We start from the raw sequence: 23,601 nt of genomic DNA, 5'->3' as shown, positions 1-23,601 counted from the left end.
TCAGTGCTAAATGTAAAGGCTAAAACAATAAAATATTCAGAAGAAAATAAGATAGTATCTTTGTGACTGGTGGCAAGCAAAGATTTACTAGGAAGAACTATAAAAGACTTAACCAAAAAGGATTAAAATGGGCAAATTGGACTTCAAGAAAATTTGACATTTTTTCATATCACAATATTTTAAGGGAATGAAGTTCCAAGTTCCAGACTGGGAAAAATATTTGCAACACATCTGACAAAGGATTTATATATATAAGTTATATAAAGAACTTTCTTAAGAATATCCAGTTCTTAAAAATGGCCAAAATATTTGAGCAGCTTTTTCACAGAAAAAGGTGTAATGTGACAATTAAGAATGGCCAATAAGCACATGAAAAGGTGCTTAAAATCACTAGTCATCAAGTACAGGCAAACTAAACCCACAGCTGGGTACTGTTTCATATTCCTCAAGGTGGCCCAGATGAAACAGACCAACAATACTAGGCATTGGAACAGCTGTGGAGCAACTGGAACTCTGATTCTTTTATTGGTGGGAATGCAAGATGGTACAACCACTTTGCAGAATGCTTATGAATATTTTCAGAAAGCTAAATGTAGTTCTATCACAGGACCCAGAAATTCTACTTGCAGTATTTACCTAACAAAATGTGCCTACAGAAAGAACTGTACAAAAATATTCACAGCCATGTTAGACTAAGAGGCCTCCAACTGGAAACACTAATGTTCAGTAGCTGGTGAATGAATAAATAAATTCAGAATAATTGTAAAATGGAATACCAGTCAACAATAAAAAGGAACATATTACTAAAATATTCAGCACATGGACAAATGTCAAAAAAATTATGTCAAGCAAAATAACCCAGACATAAAAATAAGGCCTGCTGTGTGACTTCACTTCTATGAAGTTTAAGAACAGAACAGGCACAACTAATCTGTGTTGACAGAAATCAAAACAATGATTGCTAGAAAGGACCACAAGCGTATTTCCCTCCTTATTAAAATGTTCAGTATCTTGTTTTGTCTGCTGGTTATGTAAGTGTACATAATTGTTACCCAAAGTTTGTTGAACCAAACGCTCCCTATCTGTGCATTTTATTGTATGTGAATTATGCCTCAATAAAAATCCAAAAGCTTAGGGGCGCCTGGGTGGCTCAGTGGGTTAAGCCGCTGCCTTCGGCTCAGGTCATGATCTCAGGGTCCTGGGATCGAGTCCTGCGTCGGGCTCTCTGCTCAGCGGGGAGCCTGCTTCCTCCTCTCTCTCTCTGCCTGCCTCTCTGCCTACTTGTGATCTCTCTCTGTCAAATAAATAAATAAAATATTTAAAAAAAAAATCCAAAAGCTTAATACTTTTTCTCATTTTTATTTTATGTATAATTTTTAATTCTCCCTCTCAGTACTCTAATTGGGAGCATCAGATGCTTTTAAGCTCATCTTCAATTGCTGCTGTTGTTACTCTAAACTGTGACTTCTTATTGAGCTTGATGGTGAGTTCGGGAGCCTGTTACTTTCACAGATAAAAGGTTAGTTGGAAAAGTCAGAGGAATGACCTTCATTATATTAAAGGGTGAAATTTTGAAATATGTGCATAAGGGTTTATAAACTCAGTGCTTTCCGCACACTGGACGGAAGAAGCAATTAGTACAAGGGCCCTATGATTGGCAGCGTGTGGTGCATCGAAGGAAGAGTGAGGTGGGAGAAATGGGAGTGGATTAGCGAAGATTAAGTAACAGGATATAAGATCAGACAGGAAGTGAGAGTCAAGTCATACAGGGCCTATCAGGATTTTGCCTTTATTCCAAGAGAAGTGAAAGTCTTTTGTGTGTTTTTGGTTTTGTTTTTATTGAAGTCCAGTTGACCTACCGTATCAGATTAGTTTCAAGCGTTCAACAGAATGATTTGACATTTAATGCATTATAAAAAGTTCACCACAGGAAGTGTAGTCACCATCTGCCACCATACAAAGTTCTTAAAATATTACTATATTCCCTATGGTGTACTTTATATTCCCATGACTTAAGCCATTGGTATGCTTTGAGCTGAGTTCAATGTGGTAACCGTGTCATTGAGGCAGCTAGATGGGGAAAAGACTGAAGAGGTCAAAGGTGGAAGTGGGGAGGTCAGTTAGGAGATAATTGCAAGAATTCATGAGAGATAATGATGCTTGGCCTAGGGCAGTGCATGTATATGTACTTACTCCTAGCCCCTTGTCTTAGCACACAAACTGCGTGACTGAATGTATACTCTATGGCTCTATTGGAAAGTTTCTCTCTTTGCTATCTTCCAAGGTCACCCTTAAACATGGCTGTAATGTAGCTGTCATCCATTCTTAACTTTCTCCCACAAACTGAGCCAGCCCATATGTAAAACCAAGCTCTGACCTTTTCCTCTTTTTTCAGCCAGTCATACAGAACCCACCCTCCCCACATATGACCATATACGCAAGCATGGGAAAGGAGTGCTGGTGAAATTCTGTTGGGTGACATCGGGCTTCTGGACTCCTGGCTTGTGCAGCTTACTCATGCCCTCTAGTTCTGCTCAGGTGTACAACCTGGATGCACAATTTCCATCTTATGGAAGAGGTTTCTTCTGGATCCAACTTTATAATTGGTGAGCTGACAGGACTAGACTTAAAACGGGCTATTTGGATGTTTGGTATCTTCATATTTTCATGGTGAAGAGCTCTACTTCTTCTGTGACCCAGTCACATGCCAGGTGCTGTTTCTCAAAAGTCACATAATTCTTTGCTTCGGATAGCTCAGCTTTCCTTTGGAACCTCATGGGCCACTATTACAGATTTCCTTCAGGGCCTTGCCGTTAAGTTGCCCTATCTTTTCCCACTGGTGACACTTCTGATACAGCATCTGCTGGTTGAAGGGCTCGGTGGAGCCTCTTGCACTGCAGTTTTGATCTACTGCAAAGTGCTTTCTCATTCTGAGCCCCACCCAATGCCTTGCATGCCACCTGGTAGAACTGAGTATTCCAAGATGTTGAGTGTTTTGCCTTCAGAACCTAGAGAGGCCTACCAGGTGCTTTGCTTCCTTGTGTTGGGAATTCTAAGCCCCAGCACTTTTTCACTTGGGAAGGGGTATCCCAACATGTGCCTAACCACTGGATTCCTAAAAACTCCACGGAAGTAGCACTTTCTCAAATCTTCCTTGAACCTATCCCCCCCCCACCCGAGTATATATACCTTACTGAACTTCTGTTGCATTAGTTAACTCTTGTTTATCCTGCCCAATCAGTGTGTTGCCATTGATGTGATGGGTTGATGTGGTGGTCTATGAATTTCAGGCAAGTCCAGACCTATTTAGAATATGGTGGAGGATAAGAAGCTAACAGCCCTGAGACAGAAGTGTAAATGAATATGTTCTCTTTCCCAGGTAAGTACAAACTGTTGCTAATCTTATTACATAGCTGGAATAGAAAACAATGCATTTGTCGATCAGCCACATACCATGTACCAGAGGCCTTATTAATCTGCTCCAAGAAAGATGTGACATATGACACAGCAGCTATGATAAGAGCTCCTGTGGGTTGAGCTTGCATGACTCTGCAGTCATTCTTCAATATCCATCTAACTTATGAAGCGGCTAGATGGTGTCCTAAATGGACAAATTCTAGAGACTACCATTCTGCATCTTCTAGAACTCTGAGAATGTCACTAATGCCCACCATATTCCCAGCCCTACCCTAGGATGTAATTCTGCTTTTTATTTACCATCTTGGTAGGAGGTGGTGAGAGGTATGGCAGTTTCAGAGATCTCCACTTGGCCTTCCCTTCTGTATAACTCTTACCCTAGAAACCAGGGACCCAATGCCAAGTATGTTAGTTCTAATTGAACACTCAGAATCGGGGAAATGGTCACTGTGTGGGTCCATAGACCCACTGAGCCCCTTGTGACCTAGGGTTTAGTAAGGGCTTTATTATCTTACCTAGTCACTGTAAGTTACCATTCTAACTGGGGACTATGATACAACTTTGGGTTATTGTGAACCTAGACCCTGTATCCACTAGTTCTCCAAGTATCTGGTTTTTCTTTCTGTGTTATACATTGACCTGAATGAATGGCCATAGATCCCTTTGGGGAAGGACTGAGGAGATCATCCCAATATGTTTGCCAGGGTGTCCTTCCTGCTACGCAAGATACCTCTTCAGTCAGTGGGTTCTAGATCAGAAAATTGGCCCAGGTTTGGGTGATGAGCAGAGGATTATGATGTTCTATTGAGGTAACTGTCTTGAGCCGCTTGCTCCCATTTCCTTTTCCTTTTTTTTTTTTTTTTCTTCCTAATTTGTGCTCCTCCATTCCTTTTTATGTTTTCAGTTACAGATGTTAAGCACCATTTGAGCTGCCTGTTTTGCCCTGACAATGCCACATTCTGTGAATGTGTAAAGCCTCCTTTGCTGCTGCTCTGCTGTAGGTGGCCATCGCAGCAATTGTGGCTTCCTGGTTTCTGGGGTTCCCTGCCACACCTGGCCACTGTTACTCCAGCGTGTCGTCATCCCCATAGATACTGACAAGTCCTGCTCTGTGACTGTGTCTCCTACAGTCAGCCCTGGCCTGTGAAGGCCACAACTAAAATCCCTTGAGGTGCTTGTGTTTTTCTATCTCTCTGCCGATGGTGTTGGTGAAGGGTGTGTGCTCTGGACCTACTATGTAACATAACTCTGGGGTGTGTCTTCCGGCTTTACCTAATATTTCTGTTCTAAAATAACCTACTTTCAACCTCTTTATGACTGTCTGTACTACCAGTCAGGGGAACTCAACACCTTTTTCACTTCAGTAAATGTAGGCTACAGCTTTTACAGACTTCTGAGACCACTGGAGCAACGGCCCTATCCCTTGGAGTCCTTGCCAGAGTATAAAATCGCGTATCTCAAACAAATGGCCCAGGTGAATTCTTGCTTATCCAATCTTAAATTCTGGCTCCCTTAAACCCCTCCAAATCCAGTCTCAGTGCTGCTTCCCTGGCCCCTAATGGCACTTGTTCTTTTTCTTTTTCTTTTTCTTTTTTGTTTATTCATCAGAAAGCACAAGGAGGGGGAGAAGCAGGCTCCCCACCGAGCCAGGAGCCCGATGTAGAACTAGGTACCAGGACCCGAGGATCATGACCTGAGCCAAAGGCAGACATAGCTGACCGAGCCACCCAGGTATGCTGGTACTTGTTCATTTCTGCAATTTTTTTGGGTGATTTAATCAGTCTCTTTGCTCTCTCACCAGGCCAGTTTGTCTTCTCCAGACAGATAATGCCGGGAGGGCCATCAGACAATGATGTTGGTCTGACCCTGAGAGAGATGAAAGATCGGAGGGAGGGAGGAAGGGAAGGAAGAATGATTAGTTTTAGACAGCAGTACAGTTCCAGAAAGTTTTAGCAATGCTGACAGGGAGTCCTTGAGCCAGTTACCTCACAGAGAAGTCTTCATCTCCCAAGAACAGGCCTGCCTCAGTCAGCTGAGAGCAGCCCATGGAAAGCATGGCCTTGGTCACACATGGTGCTGGATTCTCAAAGCAGAGCAGCAGGGGCTGTCAGTCAGGTATGCTGTTTGCAGTAGGAGATGAGAAGAAATTTTCGTGGCCATCACATTCCATCTAGGACATGAGCTGGAATGACCTGAATGGCTATGGACTGGCTGGGGAGCTCTCTATCCACATGGCCACTGCATGGTCACCTTGGGCCCATGTGTGGCCTAGAGGTCTCAGGATGGTCATACCTCTTACACAGATGGTTGTACTTCTTGGCTTAGGGACACGGAGTGAATGTGCTCAGAGACCAAAAGGAAGCTATAAGTCTTCTCATAACCATGTCCTGGACCCCAAACAGCATCACTTCCCCCATATTCCATCATTTATACCCGGTCAGCCCAGACTCCACAGGGAGTCTCAGACTTTTGGAGACTAGCTACCACAGTGGGACGTGTATGTATATAAACTCATGTAATGTTTCATTTGCTTACTAAGGTGGGCTCTGGTCTTTTCACTATTTGATCTTTACTTGTGGAATCATTGAGAGTTTGGTCTGTAATAGCAACTCATGGATTATTGAATTATTCTTGGTCCTTTAGTGTAAGCTTGAGAAACTTTTGTTCCCTGACCACCCCCTCCACCCCCGGTACTTTTATTGGCTTGCTTTTAAACCTATTTAAGAACCTCATATTTTATCTTTCAAAATTTAATTCCTGCCATCAAAGAGTTTCAGTATCTATGTACCATAGGGCACATAGAGCAAAAGTATGCCATTATTTTTAAAAGAAATCTCATGGTTCAAGTCCCTACCACCAGAGCACCGTGGAGATTCTCTTCCTGAAAAGCTGAAAGTCTGTCTTCAGTTGTTTATCAGACTCAACCACTATTTATTTGAATTCTCTCTAGGCATGAAATGACTTTTTGGGGAAATTTTCTATTAAAATTGTTTATAGACATATTTCTTAGTCCAATAGCAATAAACATAATTTTGCTGGTGTAAATTTTTTAAAAACTTGAAGGAATGTGCAGAACATTTGGTATCTGTACACCATAACCTGTTTTCCTTACTCCCAACATTTGAGACCGTCTTTGGGCGAGAGTAGCTCTGGTGAAGGAGAATAGGGAAAGCTTTCCAAAAAACCGCACACGTTCCCTCGTAAAAATAAAACCGGAGTCTTGGTTTAAGTCCAGCCAGCTGGCTGCCTCTGAGTTCATTATCAATCTTTAACATGGCCTTCACATATCTCCCCCACCCCCTTGTCAAAGCAAAATTCTAATCAGGCTTTTCCCCCAAGCAAAGGTTTTATCCACATTGGGGCAGACCTGGCTTGGAACATTTTATTGGCAATACTGGTGTCATATTCAGGAACCACAGTTTTGTTGGACTGTGTTAGCTTGAATGACAAGTATCAGTGGTCAACTATATTTGAAATATTGTTAAAGTACCTAGAAATAATGGGCATTAAAATTCATTCCGTTCACTGCAACAAACCTCTAAAGATTTCTTGTCCTCAGTAGAACCGGCATACTGTGATTGTTATTTGGAACCTAATGTAACCTCAGCAGCAGCAGAGACAATGCAGTCCTCTCATTATGCACATGCTCTAGGATCGTTTATTTTAATGCTTTCAAATAAATATGTTCCATGCAGCACACCACAATAAATAAGGAGCAGCAATGTTCTTCTAGTAAATCCATCCATAACGTGAGTCACTATGTAAAACACTACATCTCAAGTCTTTGGCCCTGTACCGTATCACGAAGCACACCACATCTGCACCTAATCATATCTGGCTTCATATGGATTTAATAGGACTATGCCAGAAGTGCATGTAAGAACAAATTTAACCAGAGGTTTCCAGCTATTAAATACAGCTACTAAGTAGTTAAAAGGCAACAACTAAACCTGTAAAGCCTACACCCCCTCCCCCATTTTTTGAGACAGAAATATAAAGACCGAAATGCTCTGGTGAATGGCAGGTCAGTGGAAAGCGGGGTGGGATACATTTGGAGTACTTGGAGCAAAGCCGGCACAACAGGACACCCAAAATGTCTCGCAACACTGATACTGAATGGACACGGAATACGAGTGGAACTGATGGCTGCAGCACTGAGTTCTAGAAGGTGAAGGTTGGGGTTGGGGTCAGGGTGGTTCGCTTCCACTAGGCAGATAACTCAACGGTGCCTTCCTCCTCACTGTCAGCTCTGTTAGCGCGAATCTCCACGAGGGTCCTGGCGAAGCGGGTCCATTCGTCATTGTGGGGGACTGCAAGCTGCAAAGCAAGGGAATAGAAAATGGTGAGCAAGTGTCTCACGGGCCAGGAAGCCTTGAGGCCCGCCTGACCATTCCTCCTGAGGCAACCGTCTCTCCGGTCTTCTTCCCAGCATCAGCCCTGAAGAAGGACAACCAACGGTAAGAGGATAGTGTCCCTCTCAGAAGAAAAATCACTTGTGGCATTTGTAAAGCTTTAAAAAAGCTTACGTAAACCATACCCTGACAGTAGCCAGTTAAAGCACTTTCAGGAATGAAACGTCATCCCAAGAAGACCAGAGTTAGAGCGAACCCAGCAAATACAAACTGCCCCACTGACGGGATGGAGAAATAACTGTGGGATTGCCTTTACCCTGACCCCTGACCCCTTTTTCACAAGTGTGGCTAATGCACTAAGATGCATGGCAAAAATGTACATATACGAAGAAATCTTACTATGAAATAATGATTTGGCTTTTTCAGCAAGATCTTCTGTTCTAAGTCCTTTACATGTATTAACTCATTCCTCACAGCAACCCTACGGAGGGCAATATTAGTATCTCCATCTTACAGAAGAAGAAATTAAGGCACAGAAAGACGAAATCATCTTATTGAGTTTGCACAGCTAACAAGTATCAGTGCCGGAGTTCTCTAGTTCCAGGCTCTGCTTCTCTAGCCAGGATGCGGACTGATTCACCAGAAAGGGGGCATTCTGTAATTTCCCAAATACTGTCTTCTTCTCTGCACAATTCAGTGAGGAGAAAACCAACCCCACCCAGTACAAATTACATGTATGAATTTTGTTAGCTGATTTAAAGAATAGTAGTTTCTTTACATAGCCTCCAAAGATGAATTGCTTAAAGATAACCATGCAAATGCTTGGAGTGGAAAAGAGAATTATTTGAAGATGAGAAGCAGGACCAAGTAGAATTCTGAATGCTTTTATAGAGAATAAAATTGATTTAGACTGTAGAGTGATTTTCTTGGAGGACTGCCCTATAAGATGGGGTAGCCCATCGATAGGTACCCAGAGTTACACCTATTCTATAAACATTAATAACAGTCACCTCAATAGACATTTTTGAAAAGAAGCAAAGAAACTTAAGTTTGTGATCAATTTTAGAGCTGAAAAATCGCCCACTTTATATAGAGCCAAATGATTAGAACTTTAAATTTTTATTATAGGGATCATATCCTCAGATAATGTCTAAGACAACTTTTTGGAGGCTGGTACCATCAGTTGACGTATATCCTGCCATTAGTTTTCGAGCACTAAGGTTTAAACGTTTCAATAATAGAATTCTGGAAATGATCTTCAGGTGGGGCAGTAAGTTCTTCTACTTACTTTAAGAAATGTAGTACCAGTAAGAATTCTGCTTTGGTCATATGAATAAGTTTCTGAATGGTTAACTACTTCCCCAGTTATTGAAATGAACCTAAATTTCTCCTTAGGCAACAACGTAAGTTCACAATAGTATTGAATGACAGTTACCCCTTTGCTCAGTCCATTTTCCCTACTTTGAGCTCTTTTCCTAGGTTCCACTATTCTTTTTTCTCTTCAATTTTAGAAAATACTGCACCAGGGAAATGAGGCGTCCAAAATCAATGCTACAAAAAAGCGAACAAAAAGCACAAGCAGCAAAGGGTTGGTATCATCTTTATATGAAAGAATAGGCCCACTATTTTTTTCTTTTTCTCCAACTCCTCACCCAAGTCCTTCCAAAAAGAACCACAACACCAAAGCCTAGGGAGAGGCAAAGCCAACCACGATGGCATGATTATAACTTTTTCTCGTATGAGGTGAGAATCAAGCTGTAACTAAGGCACCTCAGAATTTCACATAATGTGAAGTATTGGGGAAAAGCAAGCCTTCCTAATAACACATTATACAGTATGTGATACAGTGTAGCGCTCTAGGCGTCTGGCCCCTAAACCTGACACTGTATTGTTGTTGAAGAGGCACAAGTCTGAATTAACATGATGCCATAAAGTAATGCTTTATTGATAGCAACATATAGGAACTATATACTCAAACAAGAAAACAGGTAAATATGTTTTACGTAGTTTCATGCAGTAGGAATGGCAAGACCTTTAAAAAATGATACTGCTAAAGATTAAGAAACATTAAGGTTTGAATGTGTGCCCGGGATATCATTGGAGACAGAACTGAGTACCATTTATGACATTATAGTTTTATAGCTAACTTTTCAAAAATGAATTCTATTAAATTTAAATTTTTCTGATGAAAAAACAAGAAGTCCCTACAGTAGATCTACCTTTTCCACGGGGATGGGAATAGTAATACTATAATACCAGCACCTGTCGTAAGAGTTCCTAGTATTCTAACATATCTTGTCCTCTTTTTGATCTGTGAAAGTTTCATTGAGGTTGGAAATATTAGAAGTTAAAAAAAAAAATTCTACCAAGTATTTTCTTCTCTAGAATGTTTGCTTTGGTTCACAAACAAAACCACAATAAAAAACATTCCAGAGAAGAACACAATGAAAACACAATTGCTTCTAGAAACTTAAATTTACCTACCTCATCCTATTACACTTTCTCTTTTAGTTGGCTATAAAAATAACCCAAGGTGATTGTAATGTTAGATTTAGAAGGTGAACTGCACACTGCCCCACTTTTAGAATTAAGTATCACCATCAGGAAGCACTTTAAGTATAATCTTAGCTTGAATGTGCGAATGTGTATTCACAGGCGGTTTCCACACCCAAACTAATAATTTTTGGCATCTGAATTACTTGTAGGTAAGATCAAACAGGCGTCCTACCAAACAAGAAGACCACTCCTTTCACTTTGTGTCTGCGGCTGTATGTGGCATCCATTTGGAGAGAACCGTCCTCATCCTTGGCACTCCTGACTTTTGTCACCTGGTTCTCTCTGATTGGCTGCAAAGGAGGCTTAAGAGCATAAACTTATTGGAGACTTTCTCTAGGAGACTTTTAATCCAGTAATACCTTAATCATGAAGTAGAAAGATTCTTTGTCCATGTTCCTCAGTTAAAGAATAAGACTGCTGTCGTGTTCCTCTGACTAGCACACAAATGTATTTAGTCAGTGGGGACCGGGTATCCACGCTATGCCTGGCCCTGTGCTAGGGATTAAAGGGACAGCACTGAATAATTTTGGCACATGATGACCGTGAACAACAAGCAAAAATGATCATGTTTTATTGGGTCAAAATGTGTGAATACAGGCATAGATGTGTTTGTTGTCGTTGTTGTTTTTTAAACTTCACCTACATTCCAAACATGAATAGCCTGAAATCGATCTTCTTATAGTGACAAGTGCAACACTTCTCGGTGTGGGTTATGTGTCAGGCAAGTAGCAGGGAAGCAAATGGCACGTTCATGCAATGGCCTCAACATCTCCTTGTGTTTCTACCAAGGCAGTAAAGGCTAAATCTGGAGCAAAGTAGTTCAGGATAATTTTCTAGCAATTTCCATTTCACGATAGGAAAAATACTCACACAAGTTTTTAATCGTGATGAGTAATTTCAATTGATTAAAAAAAAAATAGAAGCATTGTGAAGGAAATCGCTCATAGTGATAGCAAGGGACTACCATAAAGAAGGGCTTCTAAAACTTGTCCAGTATTGCACTGAATCAGAGTGGATCTGGAGACATTTTCTGCATTCAGATTCATCTGCCAGAGTCCACATCCTAGGTCAGGGATGATTCAGATTTTCCCACTGCTTCGTGGACAAGGTGCACCAACAAGCCAGTTCACCCCCCCACTAGAAGAGTTCTAATTTTTGCTAAGTGTATAAATCGTTTTTATGCCATGAGCACTCAGAGCTCTGATTCCTGAGATAATACAGTCGTGGTTCTAAGAGTGACGGCCTATTATAGATATGATATGACCCTATTTTTACAGCCAAGGGAACGAAGGACAAAGATAGTTTCTGAGGTAGCAATTTGGCCCTAAGGAGGAGGTAAAATGAAGCTCAGATTTGGACAGGAGACTTAAGTCCTGTTCTCATCCTGGTTACTGGCAATGGTTGGGCACTTAACCTCTCATTGCCTCAATTGTAAAATGGGGATGATGGTGTCTGACCCATTTATCAACAGAGATGTGAAGAGGATGAGAAAGGTAATCTAAGGGAAGAAAATACTATGAGTTCATCATGGAATAGTCATGCGTTCTTTTTCTTTAAAGTGTCACTCAGATTGAACATGTTCCTAAAAACGATCTCTGTAAGTGGCACACATTATCAATTCAATAGCATTTTTGTGGTTCTGTTTTTATTTTCTTAAAAAATTAATTCTGATGTTTACCACATTAGGACATTAAGGAACAAGGCACGGACCTCTTTTAACAGGTGGGGAAGAGAAGAACAGGTAGCTCAACGATTTGCTGAGGATCACATGATCCTCCCCCCACACCGAGGAGCCCCAGGCTTCAGGAAATGGCAGCGTACCGCCCCAGAATGCCTGGCAGGTAATGTGTTTTGAATCACCTGCTAAAAGATTCTAAAGATTGTATTTTATCTTCTAGGATTCCTGGGAGATAAAAGGTCAAAAGTAAAAAGCAAAAGTGTACAAAAGTTGTGGAAAATTTATGAAAATTGATTTTAGTCCCCTCCTTCCTACTTCCGAGGCCACATGGACCTGCTTCCTCCCTGCCTGAATGGAAGGGAGGGGGCCCCTAGCTCCTGCCCAGCCTCTCCCCCAAATAAGTAGTTGGCCCAACCGCCTGGCGTCCAGCCTGGGCTTCTCATGCACTTAAAGGGAGGCAGAGATTGCAGAATGACTGCATTCTGAGAATGGGGTCAGGGTTGACTTTCTCCACCTCCACGATCGGCCAGAGGGCAGTTTCCCGTCCCTGCTTTGCACTTATCTCCTGCGTGTGCTTATGAAAGTGATGTTTTAACATGTCTGATCATAATTTCTCCATGTGTGAGAAAGGAATTTTGAGACTCATCCCCAGGACTGCTGTAAATAGTAAACAAGCCCCCCCATCCCCCAAAAATATGATGGGCTTTTAAGCACAGTGCTTGGCCCATTATAAACCCCATGGAAATGATGTTTTTTCTTATTTTTCCTTAATGCTTATTCCCTTCTCCATTATTTTTGTTATTTTGGCTTCTTTTCTTTCTTCACATTTTCTCCTTTTCACCTATATAGAGCTGCATTTTTTTTTTTTAGAAATATTCTTTATTTTTGTTACATTTGATTTCTTGAAAACCCAAGTAATTTCCTAAGTGGTCCTACTTCTAATACTAGCCAAATTTCATGAGCTGGGTATGGGGGAAGGGTTCTTTCAGACCCCAAGAAAAATTCCATCAGAGTACTTTTGATTGCTCATTAAAAAAAATCAAATTTTAAGCACAGTTCTTCATAAATACACAAGTACACATATATGTCAACAGATTGATGCATATTTATCTCTCAGATACGGCCAGTGCAGAGTTCCCGAGGTGTTTCCTTGGTAGGGCCCTTTCTGCAGTGGGAGTTCACATTTTTAGCTCAAGTCCTAAGGCTTTGTAACCGCTGAACATGCTGTTAAAAAATAAAATGACTTTTTATAACCAGGGTTAAATATACAAATATCATTCATGTGTCCCTTTTTATAAGCACATGGCTAACAATTTTGAACAGTCCACAGTCAAGCCTCCCTCATTTGTTAGTAATTTTAAAGGGTTTATAGTACCTAGCAGCTGATTTTAAAAAGCTGACTTATCTGCAGTGACTCCTACCAGCTCAAAGCCGAGTTCTTTACAGTAAAACTCTGTCTCAGGCATTGTTTATATAAAAGTAAGTTAATTAAAAAAAAATCTTGGACAATTATTTGGAAATTTCCAAATTATTGGAAATATTGAAAAACTATTCGGTGATTTCAGTTGGTTTTTCCAATATATTAAACGTGGCAAGCAAATAAGACTCCAGATTTCCGAGTAAGCACTCCATGGATGTATATTTCATCAGCATCTTTGAAATCTTTTCATCAAACCGAGTCGTTAAGAAAAAGTGTGGGACGCTATGTTAGCCATGGATGCTGAACACATACAGGACAACTCACCTCCTGTACCTTACCTATTTGCCTAGGAATTAAAGTTTCCTATTAAAAAGATATCTTACGAATTACCTTTTCACTTAATACGCATTGATTTTTGTTGTTGTTAATGCATTTACAGAAACCGTGGAAGTGAATGTGGGTTTCCACAGAATGACTGCTAAACCCCTCTAAGCCTTAAACAGTTTTTTAAAAGTGCCCTTTTTAATGCCCCCCCCCCCCCCCCAGTTCAGGAGATTGTGGACTTACTGGTATACAAATACACATTTGTGTTGAGAGGAAGCCGGTATTTCTTAGGACAATTCCCTTTGCCACACACACAGATGGAAGCGAAGTGGGAGGTAGCAAGCACTGAAGCAGCCGCTGGAATGAGCAAGCTTACTCGCTCCGCATAAATACAGGCCCCACTGTATTTAACTCACGGGGGAGTCTAACAATGGATGAAACCACTGACCAAAATTCCAAGCCAGAGTGCAGTGTGCAGAGGGGTAAATGCGCTGCAGTGTTCTACCACAAAAAGATACGCTGTGTGGTAACTTAGCATTTAGAGCCCTTCTAGGGAAGGCTGGAGGGAAGGGTGGACGTCACATTAGTCTCCACGCTGTAGCATCTGCCCTTCCCAGTCAGTACGATAAAATTTCTGTGAAATTTGGCAGCACGCAAACCTACAGTAGTCTGATGAGATCCGACTATTTTTGGTTAAGAAAGAAAGAACCTATTTTATTATAAAATCCTATCTAAGGGACCTATCATCTACCCGTGAAGCTGCAGATCTCTCTGCCAAAGTTCTCTTCCTAGGATCTTTAAATGAGTGGTTAACTTTTATAGCATGTTTGTTAGAATACCACTTAAAAAAAAAAAATTCATTACCACCCAGTTAAGGAAAGAAAGGTAAGACATAAAATCAAAAGTAAATAGTAAAAAGATGGGTCTCTATCATTCTCAGTAAGCCAGAAAACATCAAAGGAAATAATTTATTTTAAATACTATTCCTTAGGGAAAAAAATGTTCTTCATGTTAAAATTTAGCATTATAGGAAGCACAACAAAATTCTGGAGTTCTATCTATGGAGGGAAAAAGAAGAATCACAGCTAAACAAGAAAGAGTTAATTTACTAAGGCCTGTGATGATCTTGTTCACATTTGTATGAAAGCCTCATCATCCTTTCTTCTTGAGAAATCTCTTAAGTGTAATTTTTTTTCCTGTTATTTGGACCTTTCTATTCCTCTGCCCAAAAGATGGAAAAAGTGCTAAAAATATTGGCTGATGGACAATAATGGAAAATAAACTTTGTAAACTTCTATTACCACTCTTTTTCCATAACAGAAAAGATCAGGAAAATGACAGGGGGACGACAAAGGATGTGCTTGCTACTCAGGCTGCTCTGTCCTATTAGCTGACTAAACCCAATCCCCTTTCCCCTCCTGATACTATTAACTATAGGTTTTCTAGTAAATTCCTAGCAACCACTGCATCTAAGCAGTTTTGACAAAAAAAGAAAGCTTATTGCTAAACACCTTAAAAACATTTACTAAGGTAATAAAAGAAATGTCATTCCCTCCTACTGAATGTTTGGGCATAAAAGAGGTATTTTTATAGTGTAGTTCATGATTTACCATATCTATAGTGTCCAAAAAAAGCACAATGAAAAGGAAGCATTTTTCCAGTGGTTTGACAACTATTTGAATCAACTGTTAGGCTTTCATTACTCTAGTGGCCAACCGCTCACTCTGAAAAGCGCAGGAGGGTGAGGGACTGGGATCGGGAACGGGGAAGGACGAACCTTCTTTTCCCCATATATTTTCTGTATATCCTTGTCTGTGCAAATATAGTGAAATGGATTATTTTTCCTGCCCATCAATCTGTTGCCAGCTTGGAGGCTGCACTGTGAATGCTTCACACGATTCAGCATTCCCTTAACCTTCAGCTTCCCTATGTGAGACAGTGATTCCCCCAAATGCGGATGGGGCGTCTTTTCTGTGCCGGGCCAGGTCATCCTGGTCAAGCAGACATTCCGTAAGCATCTACCTTGCAAATGTTTCTGCGGACGTGGCAGTCTAAACATTACAAAAACCTTACTGAGGAATGTGATTAACCCAAGGAGGGCTGCCAAACTCAAAACAAAACAAAACAAAAACCAAAACCAGTTTTTTTCTAAGTCAGAAGGGTGGCTGGTTTTTAGGCGGCTAGAAGATGTTCACTTTTTACCTATGGGTCCTGAATACTAAGACAAAACTAAAATATTTCATCTAAATGTTGAGAAACTCCAGCGTGGCTGCGAGAAGGAAGATCTCAAGGAATGGACTGCTGATGAGTTTTATCTGCCATCCTAAAAAGGGAGTGCAAAATTTCTTCAACAAGGTTAAGCTCTGATATTTCCTAAATGATAAATAATTCATGTTTTAAAATGTAGAAGATGTTCTGAAAGCTGACATTCCCCGAAATTCATGCAAAACTTCTTTGAAATTAGAATAGGATGATTCATTCACTTCCTCACTTTGCAAGTCCAACCAATATAGCATATAAATATTTACACGTCAGCACGCATAAGCAGACACGCGATTCCGTAGCACATACACTCCTGTAACCAACAAACAGCCCCCCGTTTCCGTACAGGCCAGCGTTAATCCGGCCTCACAGATCACTGGAGCAGTTTCATGCTCAGCTGGTCTAAGCTGTGATTTGAGGCTACTGTTCTAAGCAGTAATTTTTCAAGATAAAATTTAGCAGTTTTGAAATTCTAAAACTAAACACAATTTTGTCAGCCATAAAAAAAAATTTAACACTATAATTAATGACTGCTTCAAAATCCCAAACTGCTATTGAAGATGACAGTTTGAAATCACAGAAGAATCATAAAGATGATTAATTATACAAACTGGTACTTGTTTCAGAAGGTTTATATTCATAGGCCATTTATCACCAAAATCGGAATATATGAATTTCATTGAATATTGCAAATTACTATGTACGCATTAATTTGGTTTTTATAAAATTAGATATTAGGGTTTTCTTTTCATTGAATCAATTTCTCCATAATACATAAAAGTCAGAAGTATTTTCTTATCAATCCAGGAAAAAAAAGTGGTTTGAAAAGATACTAATCCTATAAATTCATTTTTACAAACTAATGTACCTGAATAAGCACAGTATTTATATAATAATTAGTTTAATTATGGTCTTTTACATATATAATTGCCAAAATTAAAGCCACTGCTACTACATTCACTATAAGATGAGTAATTATAACGTTAATTGGAATTAATAGCATTTTTCTTTTTCTGTTTTAAATTAAGCACTTTTCCTAGAAGACATCAAGTTAATACTAAAATTACAATCCTACATTTTAACCAAATTATTTAATTTCAAATACATGTAATTTATTATGACAAGGAAATGGATTAATATATTATTTCAGAGTAGCTTATTTTAGGCAATTATATTTATTAGCACCCCAAATCTGCTCAAATAGGCCTTTGTGCTTTTGACTCCACTGCACAGTGTTGTGGCTATGGCAATAAAAATTCAGGTAAAAACTGAAAAGTCCCATTGAAAATCCCAGTGCTTTGTTTTTGTGTCATCAGATGTCTAGATAATTAGCGACAGAACTAAGTATCTGAATGTTTGGGCACCACACAATAACTTATGCCAAAGTCTTGGCTTTTCCAAGAAATGTTTGGCATCTGCTAAAGAAAATAATATTGTTTATCCACTGAAGAATAAAGCCAGCACTTGCAAAGACCTTCGAGAATCTTGGGGTGATTTTAACTGCACTTGGGGAAGCTGAGCCCAGCCCCGCTCTCTGTTCCGGAGGCCACCGCAGCTTGGCCGTGCTATCGCGGTCGTCCTCAGCGGGGGCTGCTGGCCTTCCCAAAGCACAACAATTAAATGAAGTGATTTCACATCCAGTTCTTTCTCATTAAGGGACTCTCACTTGAACCCCCAAATCACAGTGTAACTTTGCATTTTGTGTTCTGCGCACCCCTTCCCCGTGGAGGGGGATGACTTACACTCAGCGCACAGACTTCTCCTGGAAAACGGATGCAGGTCCTGTTCTACTGCAAACAAGAAGGAGTTCACCAAGGCAAACGGTTACTGCCTAAGTGTAATTCACTTAAAAACCAGAAACGTACTGTATTTATTTTGTGTCACTCAAATTCTTTTGAACTCCCTGCACTAACCGTTTATCAGATTCCTCTATATTGAACTGCTCTTTAAAGTGCAGGAGAGATGGCTCATCAAATCTCTTTCTTCTCTCCGTCTGCTAGCTGCCTAGGAAGCTGCTGGAGGCACTCTTCAAGAGTCCTTGTACATTATAGCTGGACCGCCATTCTGAAGTGTCTATCGCCATAGGCCCTTTTCCCTGTTGGGATCCTAAATAAACTGTCATCCTGATTTTTCATTTCCTCTCTAAAGTACAGTCAGGTGAACATTTAAATCATGCTTTACCTTATTAGCAGGTACCTGTGATCTCTCATATTCACCTGCCTTTTTCCTTTTCAAGAATTTTTCAAGACCCTTTTAATAGAGTAACAGATGCCAACTTTACTGTATTTACTGAAATCTGTAATTAAATAACTGTTCTTCTTTTAGCCCCCAGCCAGTCGTGTGAACCAAGTGATGGGAAGTGTGGCCCCAGTAGCGGGTTACGCTGTAACGACGAACGCATGCTCTCTTAGGCCATCAGCGAATGGGACAAGCAAACCAGTAGAGCTAAGGGAGCTGGGCTTTAGTCGTCTCCTCAGTTCGCTTTCCAGTTGCCATTTTCTTTTCCAAGTTCTGCTGTAAGCTGAAAATGATTTTGGAATTTTATCATTTGACTACTGTAGAAATATAATCAGGGATTTGAAACTTATGTGTATTTATCACAACTGAAAACAAAATCTTCCCTGGAAGAGGTTAATGGAAAAAGAAATAACAGGAGGTGGAGGATAAACTGCTTCTTTCAAAACTGGAGCTGCAAACAGCATTCTAACTAATTCAGATAAGCAGCAAACATAGTTGTTAGGGGATATTTATGACAGCCCATCTGTGTGACAGCACCGAAGCATTAACAATAGCAACGGGCTTTCTAGAAAACACATCTGCAAGACAGACAGGTAGATAGGCTGACTATCAATCATCGGGACATGTGAATAATTCTATACTCACTGGCCCATGTGCTATTAAAATCAGCTCCATGTATATATAGAAAAGCCTGCTATTCAGTAAAGGAGCCATGGCTGTGAGTAATTCTTATTTTTAATCTTTAGAATATGTGTGTTCACACATCATTAAAAAAATCCAACAATGATTAACAGCTCTCTCTGAGTGCATTTTGAAGCAGCATTCACTCACCGTTTTCAGGTTATATTTGTGGTTAACTTATGACTTGTTATCTTATCCACGTTTCAGTTAATTGAATGGGATCGTGCAACCCCACAGCAAACAGACTGCATCCCACCGTGTGAAGAAGAAGAGCCTCAAAACTTATTCAGGAGCTGAGCTCATCTTTAACTTCACATCTTAGAAAATGTAAATGGTTCATGCAACCACTGTCTATTTTAATAACTTTGAAAGTGCACAAATAGAATAAAAATTATAGCCAAGTAATAAAAAGGGTCTTCTCTTTCATTGAATTCACATAACTTCCATTTATGCTAATAGGAGTTAAGCACCTGCTTCGCAAAGAAAATAGACCCCTACCTGTGAAAATAAATGTGTACACTATATTTTCCAGATACAGTGCTGAAATCAAACAACCAAAAATGTGTGCTATATAAACAAAGCATCATGTGGCCTACCTGGAAACACTGCTGTTTTATATTTTAACCTCATCAGTCACAGGCCCCAAGATATGACTCATGCCTTTGCCATTTAAATGTAACAAAAAGGAAAAAAGGCGTTGCAGCGGCAGGTTGGGTGGGTGGGGGAATGGACATACTCAATCTGGTGATTTCAGTGAGCTCATACACAATCCTCTGTTTACCCCTTCAGAAGTTCCTAATAAATTGCATCAGTAAATCTGGATTCAGGCCATTGCTCTCTGCCATCATCTTAAAAGTTATGGAGGATAATTGTGCATAATAGAAGAGGGCATGATCATTGGCGGGGGGTGGGGGGTGCTGTGCTGGGACTCCCTGCGGCAGCTGCAGCCTCAGCTGGGACAGGAGATGAGGCAGACGACCGTTAACGACCAAGGACACCAGAGTCCCTTTCTGCACTGTTCTCCTGGTTGAGCGCCAGGTCTCACAGGAAGCATGTCTACCTGGACTTGAGTGGAGACATCTCCACTGACAGTTACAGAAGTCTCTTACCAGGGAGTTCTTGATGAGGGTATGCCAACGGAGTGGCAGAGAAAGGCTGTCCCTCCCCACTCCAGCTATAGCAAGCAGCATAGGGATCTTTCCCCAGACTCTTACACCTTTGGTTCAACTAACGGTGTGATCAAAGCAAGGGTATGGGGAGGTGAGTAACAAGATCCGGTACAGTTTCAGCTCTATTTCTATGGGCCTCATGATGTTTATAACCTGCCACCATTGCTATTCCCATTCAACATTTTTTTTTTTTGCCATACTTCCTTTTTTCCTCCCAACCCCCCTTCTTCCCTTCCTCTCTTCCTTTTCTTTTAGAGCAAGAGGTGAGGAAGGGCAGAGGGAGAAGGGGAGAGAGAGAGAATCTTGGGCAGCCTCCATTGCCCAGTGTGGAGCCTGACAACCCTGATTGATCTCAAGACCCTGATGGATCTCATGACCCTGATGGATCTCATGACCCTGAGTTCATGACCTGAGCCGAAACCAAGAGTCTGGTGCTTAACAGATGGAGCCACCTAGGCGCCCCACACATTCAACATTTTCAGATGGTCCAAGACACAAATAGTAATAAGATCATACAACATGTACTACATAGGACCGCATTTCTAAAGATTGCTCCTTTCTCCCAATGGTCTAGGTCAAGGCCATCATTTCTCATTTATGATTTGCATCTTGAGTGGGATTAAGAGCCATACTCTTGTGGCAAAATTGGCTACATAATTCTGCAGGGCCCAGTGCAAAATGAAAATGTGGGGTGCCTTGTTGAAAAAGTTCTTACCAGCTGCAGGACAGTGACAGCCAAGCAATAAAGGAAACTCAGGGCTCCTCTACTCCCCGGGCCTGTGAGATGGCACAGGTGACACAACCATGAAGCCAACCTCGCTGCTAGAATAGGACCCTGGGGAGACGAGAGCCTGCTGCCCCCTCCTGCCTCCTCAAATCAACCAGGGACAAATGAATGTGGGGTCTCCTCCCGCAGACAGATGCCTATTCAGTGTACTGAGGTCTCAAAGAAAATGGATCAACAAAGTATCCTCTCAAAACTACCATTTACTTTCTTGTACAGATTGTATTATAAGGCTTATTTAAAACTGTTTCATCTTCTTTCCTAGAGGGTTCCATAAAGCAAGATTTTCCATCCAAAGGCCAGCATGACCCTGGTGAGGGGTTCAGTTTTAATGGGGACCAGAGGACCAATTCTGAATACAGATAATGGTAGCACAGTCTCCTGGCAATTTGATCCCCTATACCATCTTTTTTCTCTTCCTCTGTATTTTCTCCTTTTTAAATCACTTCCTGCTCAAACCCCTTCCCTCTCGTCAGCCATGCACCAGCCTTAGATTTGACCTCAAATTCTAAATGGGGCCAGCTAGCTGTGAAGGCACTCTGTCTGGCTTTCTGCAGGTGATTTGGAAGGCTGAGGAGGCACTGTTCAGAGGGCGCCCTTCTCTCATAAGTACAGCTATGCTCTGTCAGTTCTAGGCTGGCGAGCGAGACAGCAGTAATTACAATAATGGCGGCACTTGCCCAAGAAGTGAGCTACCACCTCTCGGAAGTAGGCATCTGCTCAGCTCCGCTTCCCGTTATGTACATGGAGACTACAGAGTTCGCCGTGAGAGATTTAGAATAGGTTATACAGAGGAGCAAAGACAAAAGAACTTCTCCCCTTCACCTTTCCCCAGAAATAAATAGCTAAATTTGTAAATACCTCACAAAAGTACGTAGGGGGAAGAAACCAACTATAGTTAAGATAAAATTATCTTAACTCTGAGTTCTTCTGAGTCATAGATGGCTTTGTTTATGACAAAACCATACAGAAAGAACTGTTAAATGAAATGGAAAAAAAAAAAACACCACCAACAACTGTTAAATGTATAAGCCTATCCTGATTTTTTGGCCATTCAGGGAAGGGATAGAAGATTATATAATATTACCTACTCTCAATAAAATAGTATATCCTTTTTCTTCCGGGTAGTGGATTTGTAGGGATAAACAACCCTACAAATTGTTTGGCCTATTATGTGGCACAGAGATTTTTCTATAGCCTGTCTAGACTCCAGACAATAGACAAGACTGGCCTATAGCTACAGACATTTCTATAGTCTGTAATATCACTTAGAAAAGTAAGAGCAATAATACAGAACTGAAAACCAGGCTGACCTGCTACTACAATAGTAGAAATACGAGTATAACAACACTTTACAATTTAGGAATGAGGGTAGCAACCCAGGAGAAGTTTTAGCAGCCACGTATCAGCCAAAGCAACTTATATGTCCTCCTAAAATATGAGTCATATTCAAGTAATTCTGCCCACAAGCTATAAAATCACTTTATTACAGAAAATTTTGCATCTATGTCATATCCTGTTTTCTCATATGTTGTAACTTATATGTTACATATAGACTATATACATAATACCTGTGGTCAACATATAGGCTTTCAAAAGGCCTTTCTTGAAACAAACCAGATTGTTAAACTATTCTACTTCTCATCCTTCTTGGACAAAACAGTGAAGGCTGCATATGACCGTAAGAAAATTAAGGGACATGATGTATAATGCAAAAGGGAGGTAGAAAAAAGAGTTTAAATTTCATCTATTTTCTGCCCTTTCATTTCTGAGTGTGTCTCCACATCTATTTCTCTCCCACAATTACACTTGTTCTAAACAAAAGAGAAAAAAGAAACCTTGGGTTTGTTTGTTTTTTTAATATTCCTCTTCACTAGCTTTTTAATTTTTTAGTAAATGAACTGATGAAGAGTATTTGTTGTTGCTTAGGTTTATTTTGATGGAGACGATGAAAAAGGTGCATTGACTACAAAGAATAATCATTGAAGAAAATGTTGCCTATCATTGAAGAGAATATTACACTTTCCTAGGTAGTAGAAATAAACAGGCAATACTCTCGATGCAGAGGGTATTCTCTTGCCCAAAGACTCCAAACTACGTCAAAAGTCACAAGACCATTTGCACCTTCGCCACTGGGGATGAATATTAACCGGGTCTGTTGCTGTCGGGATGACTCAGCTTGTAGCATCAGGAGTCATCAAGGGGTTGTCTCATGAACTAGACAACATGCAGGAAAATGCAGAGATTTTTCTATATTTTGCTTAGGGTTGTACCTCCCCAAATGCAAACCTCCCCTCTCTAAAGTCCTTCAGGTTCTCTTTCTGGCTGAATTAAGAGCAACAACAACAACAACAACACCTATTCAACACAACCGGCTCCACCATCCAGCAGTCTACAACGTATCATCAAAGGTCCCAGTGTAGAACCATCCGGGACAGCCACAGTTACAGAATGCCAACCAAGGAAACCATGCAGGCCCTTCCCTGTGCGATCAGCTAAGCCCCTCCACCAGGCGGGCACAGAGTACTGCCTACGTCTAGGGTGTTCGACATCCAAATGTGGTATATTCTCCCCCCTGGAATGCAAATTCTAGATTCATATTACGCCAGAATAGCATTACACAATGCTCTTGTTGTGTTTTGCTTGAAAGTTCAATATTTTCTTTGTCTTTAAGGAAAAAAAAAATTCTTTAACCTCATTGCAGATGAAGGTTTTTGTCA

General features: G+C 40.7%; 1 protein-coding gene and 1 long non-coding RNA gene across 5 annotated transcripts in view; one reads left to right on the top strand and one right to left on the bottom strand.

Moving 5' to 3' along the window:
- Positions 1-7,052: 7,052 nt before the first annotated feature.
- Positions 7,053-23,601, bottom strand: part of DYNC1I1 (dynein cytoplasmic 1 intermediate chain 1) — a 303,858-nt gene continuing 287,309 nt past the window's right edge. For all 4 annotated transcript variants that reach the window (XM_059171178.1, XM_059171180.1, XM_059171179.1 and 1 more), the window contains one exon: positions 7,053-7,734. In XM_059171178.1, coding sequence (XP_059027161.1) covers positions 7,624-7,734 — 111 coding nt within the window. In that variant the 3' untranslated portion in view covers positions 7,053-7,623. The remainder of the gene's footprint in view (positions 7,735-23,601) is intronic.
- Positions 7,730-19,299, top strand: LOC131829408 (uncharacterized). Its single transcript, XR_009352841.1, has 3 exons — positions 7,730-7,874; positions 12,012-12,166; positions 19,136-19,299. It is a non-coding gene; the product is annotated as an uncharacterized LOC131829408 (long non-coding RNA).

Source organism: Mustela lutreola, chromosome 4 (assembly GCF_030435805.1).
Source record: "Mustela lutreola isolate mMusLut2 chromosome 4, mMusLut2.pri, whole genome shotgun sequence".
In the NCBI taxonomy this organism is placed as follows: Eukaryota; Metazoa; Chordata; class Mammalia; order Carnivora; family Mustelidae; genus Mustela; species Mustela lutreola.
Note: the sequence above shows the minus strand (reverse complement) of the source record. Positions and strands in the feature narration are given on the sequence as shown.